This window comes from Cotesia glomerata, linkage group LG2 (assembly GCF_020080835.1).
Source record: "Cotesia glomerata isolate CgM1 linkage group LG2, MPM_Cglom_v2.3, whole genome shotgun sequence".
Classification (NCBI taxonomy): domain Eukaryota; kingdom Metazoa; phylum Arthropoda; class Insecta; order Hymenoptera; family Braconidae; genus Cotesia; species Cotesia glomerata.
Window position 1 is genome coordinate 2752827 of NC_058159.1, and position 19166 is coordinate 2771992.

General features: G+C 25.6%; 4 protein-coding genes across 5 annotated transcripts; 2 read left to right on the forward strand and 2 right to left on the reverse strand.

Annotated features, from left to right (window-relative positions):
- The first annotated feature begins 212 nt into the window (after nt 1–212).
- LOC123259195 (V-type proton ATPase subunit d) lies at nt 213–3830 on the forward strand. The gene is made up of 5 exons (XM_044719530.1): nt 213–513; nt 614–964; nt 2209–2543; nt 2655–2732; nt 3277–3830. The coding sequence occupies exons 1-5, from the start codon at nt 393–395 to the stop codon at nt 3436–3438; spliced, it is 1047 nt and encodes a 348-aa protein (XP_044575465.1). The 5' UTR covers nt 213–392; the 3' UTR covers nt 3439–3830.
- On the reverse strand, nt 3457–6158 carry LOC123259199 (probable tRNA(His) guanylyltransferase). The gene is made up of 3 exons (XM_044719537.1): nt 5579–6158; nt 4737–4981; nt 3457–4185 (listed from the first exon to the last, which is right to left on the reverse strand). The coding sequence occupies exons 1-3, from the start codon at nt 5928–5930 to the stop codon at nt 3916–3918; spliced, it is 867 nt and encodes a 288-aa protein (XP_044575472.1). The 5' UTR covers nt 5931–6158; the 3' UTR covers nt 3457–3915.
- Nucleotides 6159–8610: 2452 nt separating this feature from the next.
- On the forward strand, nt 8611–11409 carry LOC123259202 (TATA-box-binding protein 2). 2 transcript variants are annotated; one of them, XM_044719542.1, is made up of 5 exons: nt 8612–8756; nt 8847–9139; nt 9216–9334; nt 10673–11115; nt 11235–11409. In XM_044719542.1, exons 2-5 carry the CDS (start codon nt 9047–9049, stop codon nt 11309–11311), a joined length of 732 nt encoding a protein of 243 aa, XP_044575477.1. In that variant the 5' UTR covers nt 8612–8756; nt 8847–9046; the 3' UTR covers nt 11312–11409. The 2 variants fall into 2 exon arrangements, with proteins under 2 accessions (XP_044575476.1, XP_044575477.1); XM_044719541.1 differs by having other exon boundaries at nt 8611–9139.
- Nucleotides 11410–11628: 219 nt separating this feature from the next.
- On the reverse strand, nt 11629–16187 carry LOC123259204. The gene is made up of 5 exons (XM_044719544.1): nt 16041–16187; nt 15673–15760; nt 13996–14374; nt 13744–13931; nt 11629–12152 (listed from the first exon to the last, which is right to left on the reverse strand). Exons 2-5 carry the CDS (start codon nt 15751–15753, stop codon nt 12078–12080), a joined length of 723 nt encoding a protein of 240 aa, XP_044575479.1. The 5' UTR covers nt 15754–15760; nt 16041–16187; the 3' UTR covers nt 11629–12077.
- Between the last annotated feature and the right edge of the window lie 2979 nt (nt 16188–19166).

Below are 19166 nucleotides of genomic sequence, written 5' to 3' on the forward strand. Positions count from 1 at the left end.
ACAAACTACACACTGAAGTTGACAGACATTAATAATTTTTTTAGAACTTAATATCAATTAAATTATTATAAAAAAAATGTAATTAAAAAATTTCACATGTGAAAATTAATAAAAATTTTTAGAAGCATTTTTTTTATTGTAATAGATTTATTGATTTATTAAAAACATTTTTTAAACTGACAGCTGACGGCTAACTTCAGTATTATCACACTATACTTAATACTTAGCCAACTTCAGACAGCTCGGTCATATGATCCAGGTCTGGTGATAGTAGGGCGAGTCCAGTGTCTCTAATCTCCATTTAATTTACAATTGTCTTGCCAGAAAAAAAAAATTAATTTATTAACTAGTTTGTTTTTTTAAAAATAAATAAATAGTTAATAATAATAATCATGAAGGGCTGCTTGTTCAATATCGACAATGGTTATCTTGAAGGTTTGTGCCGTGGATTCAAGTGTGGAATCCTGCAACAGAGTGATTATCTTAATTTAGTTCAATGTGAAACACTCGAAGGTATTTTTTTAATTTAATTATTTTTCATTTTTTTTTTTCGCTCTAAAAAATAAATAATGAAATGTATTTATATTTTTTATTTTTATTTTTAATTTGATAGATTTAAAATTACATCTCGCTGGTACTGACTACGGCAGTTTTCTGGCAAACGAGCCCTCACCATTAGCTGTCAGTGTCATAGATGACAAGCTGAGGGAAAAATTAGTTATTGAGTTCCAGCATATGCGTAATCACTCTGTAGAACCTCTGTCACAGTTCCTGGACTTTATAACCTACAGTTACATGATTGATAATATTATCTTGCTGATAACTGGGACTCTTCACCAGCGACCGATTTCTGAACTGATTCCCAAGTGTCATCCGCTGGGTAGCTTCGAGCAAATGGAAGCTATTCATGTCGCAGCAACTCCTGCTGAGTTGTACAATGCAGTATTAGTTGATACTCCACTTGGTAATTTTTATTCATTTTTAAATATTGATTTCAAAATTTTAGAGTAGAAAGTTATTAAATGGGTAACCGGAAAACATTTTAATGAAAATTAATTTACAAGATATTTAATAATTTTAAGAATTTTTTAGGCAACTAAGGTAAAAGACCCAGTTATTGACACTTGCAATTTTATTTTAATTAAAAAAAACAAAACAAGTCGACTCTAATAAATTAATAATTATAAATTTTAAGATAATTGATTTTTTTAAAAACATTTTACCTTTTTAACTAGAATAAAATTGCAAGTGTCTAACAACTAGGCCAGTGTCAATGACTGGGTCTTTTACCTTAAATTATGGCAAAAAAAAATTTAGAAAAAAAAATTGACATGTAGAAATTTAAAAAAATTAAAAATGCCATTTTTTAAAAATAATTCTTCAAACTAAATTTGTTTTTTAAAAAAAAATTAAAATATGGTCAAGACTGCTAACTTTAATATCATAAATTTTAAAGTTATGAAAAATTCATATCATTTTATTAAAATTATTATAAAATAAAAATAATAATAATAATTGTATTATACCCACAATTTTCCTGAAAAATAAGCACCCCTAGAATTATCGCTCTATTTTTTGTTACAAAAAAATATTATTATTATTATTATTATTATTATTATTGTATATTTAATATATGAAGATCGGTGTTTTAAATTTATTAAATCAAAGATGGTTAATATCATAAGCCAGATTAGCCGATCCAAATTGTTGGATAATGACTAATTTTTCATTATTATTTCTTCACCATAATATTTTATCGGTATGAAGTCTCAATACCATCAGAGAAAATTTAGGTGAAAATAACAATTAAAATTTCTTTTGACAATTATGATTAGAGAAAGATTCGAGTCCAGGTTCGAGTCCTGGTCTGGGCTATCTGAATTATTTTTTTAGTAACTGAAAAAAGTAAAAAATTACATCTTTCTCTAATCATAATTTTTAAAAAAAATTTTAATTGTTATTTTCACCTAAATTTTCTCTGATGGTATTGAGACTTCATACCGATAAAATATTATGGTGAAGAAATAATAATGAAAAATTAGTCATTATCCAACAATTTGGATCGGGTAGTCTGGCTTATAATATTAACCATCTTTGATTTAATAAATTATTATTATTATTATAATTTTAATGAAATAATATAAATTTTTCATAACTTTAAAATTTTTCCCGGGATTCAAAGTAATTTTTTAATGTTTAATTTTTTAGCTCCATTTTTCGTCGACTGCATCTCCGAGCAAGATTTGGACGAGATGAACATTGAAATAATCAGAAACACTTTGTACAAAGCTTACTTGGAGGCTTTTTACACTTTTTGCAAAGACATCGGAGGAACTACTGCTGATACCATGTGCGAGATTCTAGCTTTTGAAGCGGACAGACGTGCTATTATTATTACGATCAATTCTTTCGGTACTGAGCTCGGTAAGGATGATCGAGCCAAGTTGTACCCACGCTGCGGTCGGCTCAATCCTGATGGACTTGCTGCTTTGGCTCGGGCTGATGATTACGAACAAGTTAAAGCTGTTGCTGAGTATTATGCTGTAAGCTTATAATTATTTTTTTGAATTTCCCTCCGAAAAATTTTTTAATTTGAATTTATTATTTTTTTATTTTAATTTAACGAAGACATTACCTATTGATTTTTTTTTCAGGAATACAGTGCATTGTTTGAAGGCGCTGGTAATAATCCTGGAGATAAGACTCTTGAAGATAAATTTTTTGAGCATGAGGTAATTTTTTTTCAATACATTTTAAAAGTTAGCTGACAATTATTAATTTTTTTTTAATTCTTAAAACAATTTAATTACAATAAAAAAAAATACTTTTAAAAAATTCCACTAATTTTTACAAGTGGAATTTTTAATAAAATTTTTTTCATAATAATTAAATAGCTAAAAAAATTTCAATATAAATTATTTTACAATAATTTAGTTTTCCTTGAGCTATTTTTAAATATTTAATTTGGTATTATAAAATACTAAAAGTATTTTCAAATTATTTAATTTTTTTAATTCTTATAACAAATTAATTACAATAAAAAAAAATTTTTTTTTATTGTAATTAAATTCCATTGATTTTTTTTTATTTTTACAAGTGGAATTTTTAATAAAATTATTTTTGTAATAATTAAATACCTAAAAAATTATAAAAAAATTTCAATCTAAATTATATTACAATTTAATTTTACTTGAGCTATTTTTAAATATTTAATTTTTGTCTTATAAAATACTAAAATAATTTAATTTAAAAATAAAAAACTAATTTTATTTTTAGGTACGCTTGAATGTGCATGCATTCCTTCAACAATTTCATTTTGGAGTATTTTACAGTTATTTAAAACTCAAAGAACAAGAATGCCGCAACATTGTCTGGATTTCTGAGTGCGTTGCTCAAAAACATCGCGCTAAAATCGACAACTACATCCCGATATTTTAAGCGAATGTTTTTTTTTTAAATTTCAACCCCATGATAAAAATATAAAATGTGTACATTAAAAATCAGTTAAACAAACGACCTCATCTATTAAGCTGTTGTTGACGCCTTGATACATAACGGCGTATTTTATTATTATTATTATTTACTGAGGCAAAATGTATAGAGTATTAATATTAACCGAGAGTTAACTTGTTATTATCATTATTAATTAATAATATATGTTACAAAATAATTATTGCATTCCATTCTCTAATCGTGTACCCAAATTAACCAATTAAATACCTTCAATCATATAAATATATAAATAAATATTATAAATGTGTATGTATAATGTATATCATTGTAAGAAAGATAGACAAATTGATATATAATAAAAAAAATCTATAACTTTATTGATTTTTTTTTTTTTTTTTCAATTAAATACTAAATTAAAAGATTTTTTGTTACTTCAGATAAATTTTCAATATTTTGGGAATTTCATTTTTTATTATTTAAATTATTGATTTTTACTTTAGCTTTTGGGTCTAGAATCTCGGGATGTTCTTTCCAAAATCGGTCTCCTATGATGTCTTCATTTAAAATTAAAACTGTTGACTTCACTTTACCATTTTCGTCGGGTATTAATTTTTTAATTATCGTTGTACCTTTCCGATAAATCGGCAATTCATTATTGTAATTAATTCCAAAACTATCAAAAAGTAAATCGTTTTTTTGGCTACTGACTGTTCCTTTTAATTTTTCTTGAGCCTGTAAATTAAAATTTAAAAGTAATTAAAATTTATTTTTATATTTAGTACACGAAAAAAATAAGATGACACTGGATATCATCCCAGATTATACTAAGTGAAAAAAAATTTCAGATAGTAGCTAGTATAATTCCAGATTACAATGAGTATAATCCAGATATCACGCAGTACACTGAGAAAAAAAAACTTTTACTGAATTAACAATTTTTTGCTTCAAGAAATTCGATAACGATCAAATACTCTATTATTATTAATTATTAATTTCTTAAGAGAAGAGCATCAATATTTATCTTTGAATAATAGATAAACAAGAAAATAGCTTTATTTAAATTAAGTAAAAATTATTTCAATCAATTTAACAAGTTCTTTTCTTTTATTAAGATAATTTTCTTAATAAAAGAATTTTTTATTTTCAGCGTATAATCCGGATTTTTTTTAGCTACAATCTTAAATTTTTTTCTCACCACTGATATATCTCTGAGTATAATCTGGGATGATATCCAGTGTTATCTTGTTTTTTTCGTGTAAGTCTTTATAAATTTATTAACTTACTTCTGCGGTAGTCATATTTTGCCGTTGCACTAAATTCCAAAAGCAAGTGTTGTATAAATTATTAATGTGAACATCAGCTTGCCTCCAGGATAAATAATCTCTCAAATTTTCATCTGATGGGTAGAGTACCACCCTGGCATCAAAGGACGGCGGATATTTCAAGGCACATTCTGTAAAGGAATCACGCCAGTGGAATGTATACGCCGATGAGAAAAGAGAATTAACGTAAGTTAGCAGTTTAGTTTCTGTAAAAAAAATAAATTTATAATTGCTTGGTATTATATTTGTCATTTAGAAATAAAATAATTTATGATGGTAAAATTAGTTGACAGCTGACAATTAAAAAAAATTTTTTTATAATATACAACTTTTTTTATAATTTATTTGTTGAAAAAAAATTCATAAAAATTGCCAGCTGTTAAATCTTCTGAAAAAAAATTTTTTTTTTGTTTTTTAAAGTAAAAATTAATCCTAAAAAATATTTTTAGAAATCGTATCTATAATTTTTTAGAATTTCTGCATGTAAAATATTTTTTATGAAATTAAAATTAACAGTCACTTAATAATTTTTTAATTTTATTTAATAAACAAATTTTTTCTGAAAAATTACTTTTAAAAAATTGCATTTATAATTTTTAAAAAATTTTTACATGTCATTATTTTTTTCTCATTCTTTTTGCCATAATTTATTTGTTTAAATAAATTCTAAAAATTATTAAATATCTGCTGAGTTAATTTTCATATTTTTTTTGTTTGAATATTAATAAAAAAAAAAACATTATTAAATAACAGCTGATTTCAGTGTCATAATAAATAAAATAAATAAAATGAATAAAAATTACCTCGGCGATTATAAGCGGTAGTTTCTTTCCTAAAAACGAACGAATACTCATCACTTTGTCCAAATGCTAACACAATATCATGAAATTCTCTGATTACCGCAGAAGCGGCCTTGTTCATCAAATCAAGAGCCCTGATATCATTAGGCTTCAAAAACTTGTGGTCGTCTGAGAATTTTGAAAAATTTTTTCCATCTATCCTCACGACAATCCAGCAGTTTTGCAGACAAACATTATCCCGCTCATAAAGTCTTACATACTCGAATTTACTTTTCGCCATCACTGATGAAGTTTTTATAAAGCGATTTATTATAACAGGCACTGACAGATTTAATTTTGAAAAAATAGAGCGCATTAAAAGTGATTATTGAACAACAACTAACGGTTGTTTATTTTTACACTCAGCACATGGTTGCACTTATTTTTTTATTTATTTACCTTTTTTATTTTTGAGGTTATAGTCGTTTGGAAGTCAATTGCAGCGAAATTCCATTATTATTCCATCCAAACGTTACATAAAAAATTGTTAACTTTTTGGTAAATTTCATTTCAGAAAGTCACAAAAAATAATAGTTTAAAAAAACTAAAAACACGCTTTTTATAGAAAACCAAACTAAAAAATAGAAAATAAATTTAAATTAAGAATAGTGTTAAAAATTTCAATAAATATAAATTAATAATAGTGTAAATAAAAAAAATGTATCCTAATATAAAATTCCTAATTCCTAATATAAAATTGAGATGAAATGTATGTGGCATCAAACTATTCGTAACGTGATTGGTCGAATATATCATAAGCATGAAAATATATGCAAATGCTATAGTCAGGCGCGCGCTTGCGCGCGCAAATTCAAATTCTAGTTTTATTTTAAAAAAAGCGTGAGGTGCATGGTGTCAATCCTAATATAAAATTCCTAATATAAAATTGAGATGAAATGTATGTGGCATCAAACTATTCGTAACGTGATTGGTCGAATATATCATAAGCATGAAAATATATGCAAATGCTATAGTCAGGCGCGCGCTTGCGCGCGCAAATTCAAATTCTAGTTTTATTTTAAAAAAAGCGTGAGGTGCATGGTGTCAATAGTTATAAATATTTTATTGACAGATATGAGTAGAGTGATTATCATTTTGATAATATCTTAAAAAGCACCCCACGCTTTTTTTAAAATAAAATACATTTTTTTATTTACACTATTATTAATTTATATTTATTGAAATTTTTAACACTATTCTTAATTTAAATTTATTTTCTATTTTTTAGTTTGGTTTTCTATAAAAAGCGTGTTTTTAGTTTTTTTAAACTATTATTTATTTTTTACTTTTTAGTTTGGTTTATTTATAAAAGCGTGATTTTTTAGTTTTTTTAAACTATTATTTGTTGATTATCAAAAATATTCAGGCGCGCAAATTACCCATGGAGAGTTACATACTGACATACTGACATACTGACAAACTGACATACAAGTGAAGCTAATATAAAGCGTGTAAAAAAGCGTGTAATTAATAATTGTATTAACTTTTTTTCTACTGAACCGATTGCTTTCAAATTTTAACAGGCTGTTCTACACACTTATAGTTCTCGTCGGTACTAACGAGAATTTTTTTCACCCCTAACTTTTTATTTTACAACCCTTTCTTTGCTAAAATAAAAGGACTTTTTTTTTCAAAGTCCGCCATTTTGTTATTTACCCTTGAAATTTAACTTCAGTAGTTCCGACCAGAATGACATGTCTATAGATTAAGAATAATCACGAATATTTGATTTCAGATAACATCAAGAGCCAAAATCACCCGGGCCACCCACGTGCATTTTTTTTGAGGTTCCAACTTCGAGTGACAATAATAATAGTAATAAACTATTAAATTTTTTCAAATAAATTTTTTTTTATATTTTCAATATGTAAATAAAAACACTCTAAATATTCAAAATAATTCATTTTTATTTTCCTATAAAAAACCACCCTCCAAAGAAGTCATGAAAATAGGCATAAGTTACCAGACTACTATCTTAAACCAAAATCAGCTGATATTTGATATTTTACTTAAAAAATTCATTAATTCTAGAAAATTATTGTTTAAATTTCATTTATAATTTTTGATAATTTATAAAAGTGAAATTTTTTATGAAAATTAATGTAGCATATATTTAATAATTGAAAAAATTTTATAACAATTAAATTATGACCAAAAAAAAATTGACATTTAGAAATTTAAAAAAATAAAAAATGCAATTTTTTAAAAATAATTTTTTGAAAAAAATCTTTTTGTTAAATAAAATTAAAAAATTGTCAAGTGACAGCTAACTTTAATGTCATAATTTATTTATTAAAAAATTATAAAAAATGACACTGAAGTTGACAGATAAAAATTTTTTTAGAATTTTATAGTAGTTAAATTATTATAAAAAAAAATTTAATTAAAAAATACCACACGTGAAAATGAATAAAAATTACAAGTGAAAATTTTTACAAGCATTTTTTTAATGAAAATTAATTTAGCAGATATTTTATAATTTTAAGAATTGTTTTAACAATTAAATTATGTCAAAGAATATGAGAAAAAAAAATTGACATTTAGAAAATTAAATAAATAAAAAATGCAATTTTTCAGAAATAATTTTTCGGAGCAAATTTACTTATTAAATAAAATTAAAAAATTATTAAGTGACTGCTAACTTTAAATTCATGTAATTGATTTGTTAAAAAAATTTTTAAAATTGACAGCTGACGGCTAAGTTCAGTATTATTATAAAAAACTTACCAAATGTTTCTTAATTTAATTATTATGAATTAATGAATTAAAAAAAAAGTTTCTTTAATTAAATAAGTTAATTATTAAACTAATTAAAAATTAAATTAATTATAAAATTTATCACTCTTATACTTTTAGTAAATTTTATGACCTGTCAAAAAAAAAATATTTACAATTTTTAAAACTAATTTTTTCCGCGCGAAAATTAAATCACGGCGCTGCAAGTACTTTCTTTTAACAGCTGGATAAGAATACTAAAAATTCCATCGATTATTCCGTTCTGTACGTGTGGCCGAATGGTTCACAGCTCCCTAAATCACACACCACACCCTACAATCGTAGGTTCGATCCCCGAAGAAGCTAAAATTTTTTTCTTTAAAAGAAACAAATTCTTCATTGATAAAACGTCACTTTAAATTCACTTGTAATTCCTCATACCACTTAAATTTATTAACCACAAATTAAATACCGCGTGTTAATTTTTAAAACTTAAAAAACATTCCCTAGTGACTAGTTACACATCAAAGTCACTAGATGCCGACAATCTAAATAACTTTCACTGCCAACAAAAAAAGAATCATATTAGTTGTAAAAAGTCTCATCAGATCATCAGCATCTGGAAGACTTTCAAAACTCCACGTGATAAATGACAACTGTTTAAAATAATAATTTAAAGTGGGTTATTAAATAGTAAATAGAATAGAATAATTAATAATGTCCGGGGAAAATGATGAGTTGAAGCGGCTACTTAGTAGTCCCAGCCTGGGAAGAGGTTCTGAGGACAATGTGATGGCTCCACCGCTCTCTGTAAGTAAAGGTTATAATTTTTTATTTATTAATTTATTTATTTGTTGATAATAATATTTAATTATTATTATTTTAGACAAATGTACCGAAACCTAGTGCTACACAAAGCAGTACTAGTAATAATAATCCTCAAGCTTCTATGACAGCTTCGACTCCGGCTACTGGTCAAAAAGAAGTGTTGGAACCTGTCATACAGTAAGTTTTTTAAATTTAATAATTATTAATTAAAAATTTATAATATTAAAGTTAGCCGACGTTTTTAATTTTTTTACTGTTTTTAATTTATTAAAGTAGAAATAAAAAATTGTTTTTAAAAAATTACACTTACAGTTTTTCAAGTTTTTTACAAATGAAAATTTTTTTTGTTTTTCTGTAATAGTTTTTTCAATAAAAAAGAATTCTAAAAATTTTTAGATGTCGGCTAACTTAATTTTCATTAAAAATTTATAATATTAAAGTTAGCCGACGTTTTTAATTTTTTGATTTTTTTTCAATAATTGAATTAGAACAAAAAAATATTTTTTTAAAATTGCACTTATAGTTTTTCAAGTTTTTTACAAGTGAAATTTTTTTTTGTTTTTCTGTAATGATTTTTTCAATAAATAAAAATTATAAAAAATTTTAAATGTCGGCTAAATTAATTTTCATTAAAAATTTCAACACAAAAAAAAAGATAATATAAATTTTTTTTTTTTTAAGTAAATAAATTTAAAAAAATATTCACATGTAGATAAATTAAAAGGTACATGTGACATTTATTAAAACATCTGGTAATTTTTTTTACAAGTCAATTATAAAAAAAAAAATATTTTTAAAAAATTTGCACTTGTTATTTTAAATTTCTAAATGTCAAATTTTTTGATAATAATAAAGTTAGCCGACATTTTTAATTTTTTGATTTTGCTTCATGGTAAATTAAACCTTAAAAATATTTTTTCAAAATTACACTTATAGTTTTTTTAATTTTTTACATATGAATTTAAAAAAAATTTTTTTCTAATAATTTTTTCAATGAAAAAAATAAAAAAATTTTCAGATGTTGGCTAATTTTATTTATACTAAAGTTAGCCGATGTTTTTAATTTTTTTTAAATATTTAAATTAGAACAAAAAATATTTTTAAAAAATTGCACTTACACTTTTTTACAAATGAAAATTTTTTTTCTTTTTTTTCTAAGTCATTTTTTCAATAAAAATAAATTAAAATATTTTTAAATGTCGACTAACTTAACTTTGATAATTTTTTTGAATAAAATTTTTTAGTTATAAAAATATAAAAAAATTGACATATTAAAAATTCAAAAATAATTAATAATTAATAATTATTCATAATACTGAAATTAGCTGACAATTGTCAATTTTTATAAAAAATTAACTGCAGTAAAATTTTTTTAATTTTCACATTTTAAAATTTTTTATTAAATATTTTTTCATAATAATTAAATTATTGTAAAATTAAAAAAAAATTTTATTTTAAATAAAAAAAAAAATTAATACTTGCTATAATAATTATCAAGATCTGTAATAAATTTAGGAACGTTGTCTCGACTGTCAATTTAGAAACTGAGTTGAACCTAATGAAAATAAACGCTTGCACGCGTAACTCCGAGTACAACCCAGCGAGATTCATTGGACTGGTGATGAGAATCCGGAACCCGCGAGCTACTGCGCTAATATTCAGATCAGGAAAGTTAGTTTGCACTGGGGCGCGGTGCGAGGAGGACTCCCACCTAGCGACCCGAAAATTCGCGCGAATCATTCAGAAAATAGGCTTTCACGTCAAGTTCAAGGACTTTAAAATTCAAAATATCGTGGCGACTTGCGACCTGAAGTTTCCTATAAAACTGGAGAGTTTATGCGAGTCTCATGGTAATTTTACTTCCTATGAACCGGAGTTGTATCCTGGACTCATTTATCGGTTAATTGCTCCAAGGATTGTTTTGCTTATTTTTGTAAATGGAAAAATTGTTATGACAGGTAATTATTTTTTAAGGCTTACCTATTTAATGCAAAAATAATTTTTTTTTTTAACAATTTTATAAAAAATATTGTTGATGACTAATTAATTATTTATTGAATTATTTATTTACTTATAGGAGCAAAAGACCGAGAAGATTTAACAACAGCTCTCAGTAAAATATACACAACGCTGCTGAGCTATCGGAAAAAATAGCAAAAATTATTGCTGGTAATTTTAATCACCATCAAAGTTCTTGCAATAATATTAGTTTGAGTTTGTTAATACAATATTTATATATTTATAGTTATTTTTATTGAAATTTATAAAATTTAGATAATTTTAGTCGTATAATTATTTTAAAACGATCAAAAATCGAAAATGTACATATAAATTAATTAATCTTCTATTTAAATTGTTTGTAAGTGTAAAAAAATTTGTCGAAATTATTTATTGTTAATTTTCAAAAATTACTTTAATTTTTTGCGTAATGTTTCTTACTTCTAAGTACTTCAGGTACAAAAAATTTTGCATTTAAATTATACATTTTTTTTTATTGTAGCACCATTCATAATTACAATTGTATTTCAATTTCATTAAATTAAGTATCATGCATAATATAACTGTGTCTTGTCGTTCTGTTAAAAATACTCAAGTAATAGATATTTATTAAAATTTGTCAATTTTCAACGTTAGAAATAAATTATATATAACATATTTCATAATATATATGTTAATTTTTTTTTATATTTATCAGTTGTTATAATTTATAAATAATGATATATTTTTGATTCGACACCAATTTTTTCTAAATATTTTTTAAAATATTTATAATCGATAATATATTTTATATTAGACCATTGAGTACATACTTTGGTATTACCATCAAAATTAAAGTACATAATTTAAAAAAAAAATTTAGTTATACAAGTTGATTATTTTTGTGATAAAATTTTGAGGTAACCAATTTTAAAAATATTTTTTAATATGAAAATACATTGATCCCTTTTTTAGCTGCAATTGGCAACTTTTCACCCCGGAAATAAGGATTACTCTCCTGAAAAAAATAATTATATTTTGTTGAATTATAAAATTATTTTTCACTTATTGGTTATTAATATTAAGGGGTTACATGGGTTTCACGGTTTCAAAAAATTGATTTTTTTGTCTTATTAAATTCTACAACATCTTTAGAATACTGTCCTAAAGTTTCAAATCGATCCAAATAATATTTTCTCACAACTCAAAATTTTAAACGCGTTTTTCTCAAAACTATGTTATCAAAGACGGTGGTCAAGATTTCTCGAGAACTACTCAACCGATCTTGATGAAATTTTAGACAGGTCTTCGAGATATAATGTACAAGGTATTGAACGAAGGATTTTTTTTTTTTTTCGATTACAACTATTTAAAAAAAAATGCCGCGAAATTTTAGCCAAATTTTTAATTTTTTTGTGAAAACCTCTGCCAAAAATTCAATTTTCATTTTTAACTTCCGGCTAAGAAAATTGAAAATTTTCAAAAATCGGGAAGTTATTGGTTTTACCCCGTTTTTCGAAAATCGAGTTTTCATCGGATCTCGACGTTTCGAGGTCCTAGGAAGCTTTCCTGAGTATTTTCACGATGATTTCCGTACGTCTGTATGTATATGTGTGTGTGTGTGTAAAGCTCTCGTAACTTTTGAACGGCTTGACTGATTTCATCGCGGTTGGTGTCATTCGAAAGGACTTCGCTAAACTTAAATTTCCTGTAAGTTGAAACCGTTTCGGACCAGTAGATTTCGAGAAATTGCAAAAAAAGTGACAAAAAAAGTTTTTTTTTTTCATTTTTTTTAAATATCTCCGAATTGGCTGAACCGATCAACTTCAAAAATTAATCAGCTCTTAACCTTGAAATCCCGCATCGATCGCCACATAGAGCGTCAGAATCGGTTGATGCGTTTGTGAGATATCGTTGTCGAAAAAAATCGAAAAAAGTGTTTTTTTGTAATAACTCCGAAATTTTTCATTAGATCAATTTTTTTGTTTAGAATCATTTATAGAGCTCAAAAAACCACATCGATCGCTGCCTACCGCGTCAAAATCGGTTGATTTATTAAAAAGTTACAGCAGTTTGAAAACTAGAAAAATCGTGTTTCATCGAATTTTGATAAGACTTTTGAGCTCGAAGAGCTCAAAAGCATAGCAAAGCTATCTATTTGAGCTCGGAGAGCTCAAAATAACACATAAATTGTATATTTGAGCTCGAAGAGCTCGAAAACGTCATAAGTGCAATTTTAAGCGCCTAGGTATGGAATTAGCGGGAAGTTGCAGGGATGGCCTTCAGGGTCAACCGTTCTTCTAATTTTTTTTTTCCTTCGTTCAAGACCTAGTTTGAAGTCTTAGCTAAAGTACATATTTTTTTTTTTCACTTCAAATGATCCTGCTAGGAGTTCTGCTGTCCACGCGGACGTCACATTAGCAGGGTTTTTAATATTTTTTTTTTTAATTTCAGTAATTTCTTATGAAACATGTATCTTCAAGACAGTAAAAAATTTGAATAAAATATTTCATTGTTTCTATTAAAAACAAATTATTGAAAATAGGCCATTTTTTTCCGAAAGAAACCCATAAAACTCCCTAATATATATATTGATTAAAAAAATCAACCTGTAAACTTCCAACAATTTTTTCAAATTCAGAATTGGTAATTTGTCCATTCATAGCTTGATTATTCTCATTATTGTTATTCAAACAATCAAGCATATGTTCGCTATCACACATGCAGTCTTGGGATGCCTGAAAATCGCGACTAAAAGCTGCGGTGTTTTCAAAATTTTCTAGACAATTGTTTGCATCTGAAAAATAAATATAATTTTATTAACTTGTTTTTTGAAGCAATAAAAATATTTATAAAAGTACTTGTGTATCCGATTGGGCACGGATTGGGAGGAGTGCAATAAGCTGGAAGAGTATTCTCGGATTTCTCTTCCTTGGGTCTCTTGGGCTCAGCAGCTTGAACCTTGTGTCTATCTTCACCCGCTTCGTCGTTCATTCTCTGGTTGGCTACAAGACTACTGTGTCTCAGGTACTCGTGATCGCGGATACTTGGATTAGGATTAAGCGTTTCCATTTCTTCGTAATCAATCGACATTTCTGCGGGGATTTCTTTGGCTTTCTCGTAGTCTTCTCCGTCGCGAACCATCTCTGGGTAATCCAGATAAGAGTCTGCTGTTTCTGCTAGGTCTTTGCTCATATGATCAATTATGTCTCGGAGAAGTAAATCCGAGTACAGAGGGACCTTTTTTTTTTTTTTTTTTTTTTTAATATAAACAGATATTTTTATATAATAAAAATAAAAAATAAAATAGTAATACTAATAATAATCTTTCAACTCAAAATATTGATGATCTTTATCTCTAGATGCGTAATTAAGAAAAGACCTTGTATCATGTGAAGCATTGACATTTTTAAAGATATAAGCTCATTCCGATGTTATACTCTTCAAGACCTTTCATTTGAGTACCCACATCAATTTTTCATATATTTTATATATTTATATATTTCACAAATACCATATATATATATAATATATAAAAAATGCCATGTGGGTACTCAAATGAAAGGTCTCGATGAGTGTAACATCGGGATGAGCTTATATCTTTAAAAACATCAATAATTAAGAAATGACATTGTATTTTGCCAACTAATAACATTTTTTAAGATATAAGCTCATCTCGATGTTATACTCATTGAGACCTTTCATTTGAGTACCCACATCAATTTTTCATATATTTTATATATTTATATATTTCACAAATACCATATATATATATAATATATAAAAAATGCCATGTGGGTACTCAAATGAAAGGTCTCGATGAGTGTAACATCGGGATGAGCTTATATCTTTAAAAACGTTAATAATTAAGAAATGACATTGTATTTTGCCAACTAATAACATTTTTTAAGATATAAGCTCATCTCGATGTTATACTTATTGAGACCTTTCATTTGAGTACCCACATCAATTTTTCATATATTTTATATATTTATATATTTCACAAATAATATATATATATATATATATATATATATATATATATATATATATATATATATAATATATAAAAAATGCCATGTGGGTACTCAAATGAAAGGTCTCGATAAGTGTAACATCGGGATGAGCTTATATTTTTAAAAATATCAATAATTAAGAAATGACCTTTTATCTTAAGAAATATTGACATTTTTAAAGATATAAGCTCATTCCGATGTTATACTCATTGAGACCTTTCATTTAAGTACCCACATCATTTTTTCATATATTTATATATGTATATATGAAAAATATATCAAAATGCATGTGGGTACTTAAATGAAAGCTTTTGATGAGTCTAACATGATGACGAGCTTATATCTTTAAAATCGTCAATATTTAAGAAAGTATAGTGCAATTTAACAATAGTCATTATTTAATAAAGCTAAATTTTATTTATTTATAGTTCACAAATCCCATAGTGACTGCAAGGTTGCTAGTTATTATTAATATTATTATTATTAATTTAAAAATTTTAAATAATAACAATATAAAATTACCTTCAAAGATGGCATGTGCATTGTTCCTTGAACAATTGTAACAATTGTCAATACTCCAATTGTGAATATCATATTTATCATTAAAAAACTGAAAAATATAAAAAATTTATTACTTTACAAACATATTCTTATAATTCTTGAATTTATTAAAAATTTCTTTAGTTTATAAAATTCATTAAATTTATTCTTCACAAGAAAGTCAAAGTTAATAAAACAAAAATTAATTAATTAATATCATTAATAAATTTTTCGGATATTTTATCTCCATGTTTGTAATTAGACTTAAAATTCTCTGACTCAATATTCAATTTCTATTTTAAAAAAATTATTAAAAATAATAAAGTAGAATAATCAAAAAAGTAACTTACTATTAAATAAATGTAGAATATTGTTTATTACCACAACTAAATAAATAGTTTTAGCAACAAAATAACGCGTGTTTATCAAACTGGGCAATTTGAGGCTTTAGAACGCACGAGCAAGAATATCGCGCCTTCTCCGGTGTTGTTCGGTATTAAAGTATTGATCACCTAACAAACGGATGTTCGTAACGCGCTTTACTTTTCTCACGTGAATTTACCGCCCACGCTTATCCCTTGTACTCGACTTTGCATCGTTCGGTACGGGTAAAGTCGGCGCACACGACCTATATCTATTTTATTGATGATATAAGTTACATGTTCATCCTTTTAATCTCGAATTTTCATCTATTAAAAATATGATTTGTTAAAAATATATTTTTCCTTCAATTTACAAACTAAAAATCATTATTTTTATTTTAAAAATTTATTTAAAAAAAATTACCTAACAATAAAAATTAATTAGTTAAAAAACAAAGTATTTAAAAATTTTTAAATAAAAAAAATCCTTGTACTTGAAATAATTAATTAATCACCAAAAATTAAAAATTTAATAAAAATATTGATATTAATCTTGATTTACATTAACCATAAACAAGATATTTGTAGACAGTATAATACAGATCGATTAACAAACGGTCTGACAAAGCAAAGGGATAAAATGTATTGCGTTTACGGCGGTCGGTGGGGTCGAAAGATCAAAGGACCCCTTTTAGAATCGTTACGTCGACCAAAAAGCAGGTCGCTTATTGTGCTTCTATCACCTTCATTAAATTACCTATACCTTTATGCAATTTTGTTATTTTTTTATCACTAATTATTGTTATCAGTTATCACAAATCAATAGACAATTTTATTATATATTATTTTATTATTCAATTTTCTAATGTATTGTTTATTATTAGACGGGAAAAAAAAATACTTCTCTAAAAGTATTTTTAGCTTTATGAATTATGGGTGAGGATTTTATTTTCGGGCACTAATCGATATAATTAGTGTAATATTTATTAATAATTTGAATTATGGGTGTTGTTATTTTTGACAGTATAAATTACTGCGGAAATAAGGGAGGAAAAATTTTAGTATATAAATAAGTTATTTTGTTTTATTTAGAGACAAATTATAAAATTTATTATAAAAATATTTCAACGTTTATGAAGTAAAAATTTAAAAGACTAAAATTGAGTATTGAGGGAATAAAATTCCGTAAATATTTAGCATCGATAAGACACGATGTACATTGGAATCATTGACTCGCGTGCAAGGAATCTTTGGCACGTATCACGTAACTGGGTTTGATTTTTAAACAGAATTAACCATGAGTTGTACTTTTCGCAGCAAATACTTTAAATTATTTATATTTACTAGCGAATTTGCAGTCACTATGTGACTTCCGTGACTTGTGAACTATAACTAAATAAAATTTTGCTTTATTAAATAATGACTTGTTAAATTGCACTGTACTTTTTCAACTATTGACGATTTTAAAGATATAAGCTCATCCTGATGTTACACTCATCAAGAGCTTTCGTTTGAGTACCCACATGCATTTTCATATATTTTTCATATATACATATATATAAATATATAAAACATATGAAAAATTGATGTGGGTACTCAAATGAAAGGTCTCGATGAGTGTAACATCGGGATGAGCTTATATCTTTAAAAATGTCAATAGTTGACAAGATACAAAGTCACTTCTTAATTATTGATATTTTTAAAGATGTAAGCTCATCCTGATGTTTCATACATCAAGAGCTTTCATTTGAGTACTCACATGCATTTTGATATATTTTTCATATATACATATATATAATATATATAAATATATGAAAAATTGATGTGGGTACTCAAATGAAAGGTCTTGATGAGTGTAACATCGGGATGAGCTTATATCTTTAAAAATGTCAATAGTTCACAAGGTATAATGTCATTTCTTAATTATTGACGTTTTTAAAGATATAAGCTCATTCTGATGTTATACTCATCGAGACCTTTCATTTGAGTACCCACATGGAATTTTTTATATATTTTATATATATGGTATTTGTGAAATATATAAATATATAAAATATATGAAAATTGATGTGGGTACTCAAATGAAAGGTCTTGATGAGTGTAACATCGGGATGAGCTTATATCTTTAGAAATGTCAATATTTCACAAAAGATTTGTTAAATTGCACTGTACTTTCTTAACTATTGTTGTTTTCAAAGACATAAGCTCATCCCGATGTTACACTCATGAAGAGCTTTCATTTGAGTACCTACATGCATTTTCATATATTTTTTATATATACATATATATAATATATATAAATATATGAAAAATTGATGTGGGTACTCAAATGAAAGGTCTTGATGAGTGTAACATTGAAGTGAGCTTATATCCTTAAAAATGTTAATAATTCACGAGATACAAGGTAATTTCTTAATTATAAATCTAGAGATTTTTCAAATATCTAGAGATTTGGTGAGAATGATATAAAACCTTGAAAAGGCATAACTTCAGGTCAAGACCTTTCTAATGATACCAAATTTAACCATAAAAATTCATTTTATCATATAAATACACTGGCAAAATTTTGCTTATTCTCTTAATAATATAGATTTGAGTAAATAAATCTCGAGGTAAAATTTTATAAAAATTAATTATTCATATAAATTAAAATTTTAGCGCCTAGCGGTCAAATGACTAGTAGATCTAAATTCAAGCCAACGGATGGACATTCCATCTTCAATATTGGACGAGAGACATATTCTCTCTTTTACATAATTTCGATGGGGATTATTTTTTCAAAGTTTGTCTTTACTCTCATTTAATTTCTTTCATTTAATAAACATCTTTATAACTCGAACAGATACCACAAAAAGCTTTCAGCTTCATTAGTATTCGAGTTCGGTGGATCCCCATCGAAATTATGTAAAAGAAAGAATATGTCCCTCGACCAATATTGAAGATGGAATGTCCATCCGTTGGCTTGAATTTAGATCTACTAGTCATTTGACCGCTAGGCGCTAAAACTTTAATTTATATATATAATTCGGTCGCAAAAATAATAATTAAAAATTAATTATTAATATTTTTCTAATTACTCAATTATTAATTACAAAATTGAACAAACTAGGGAAT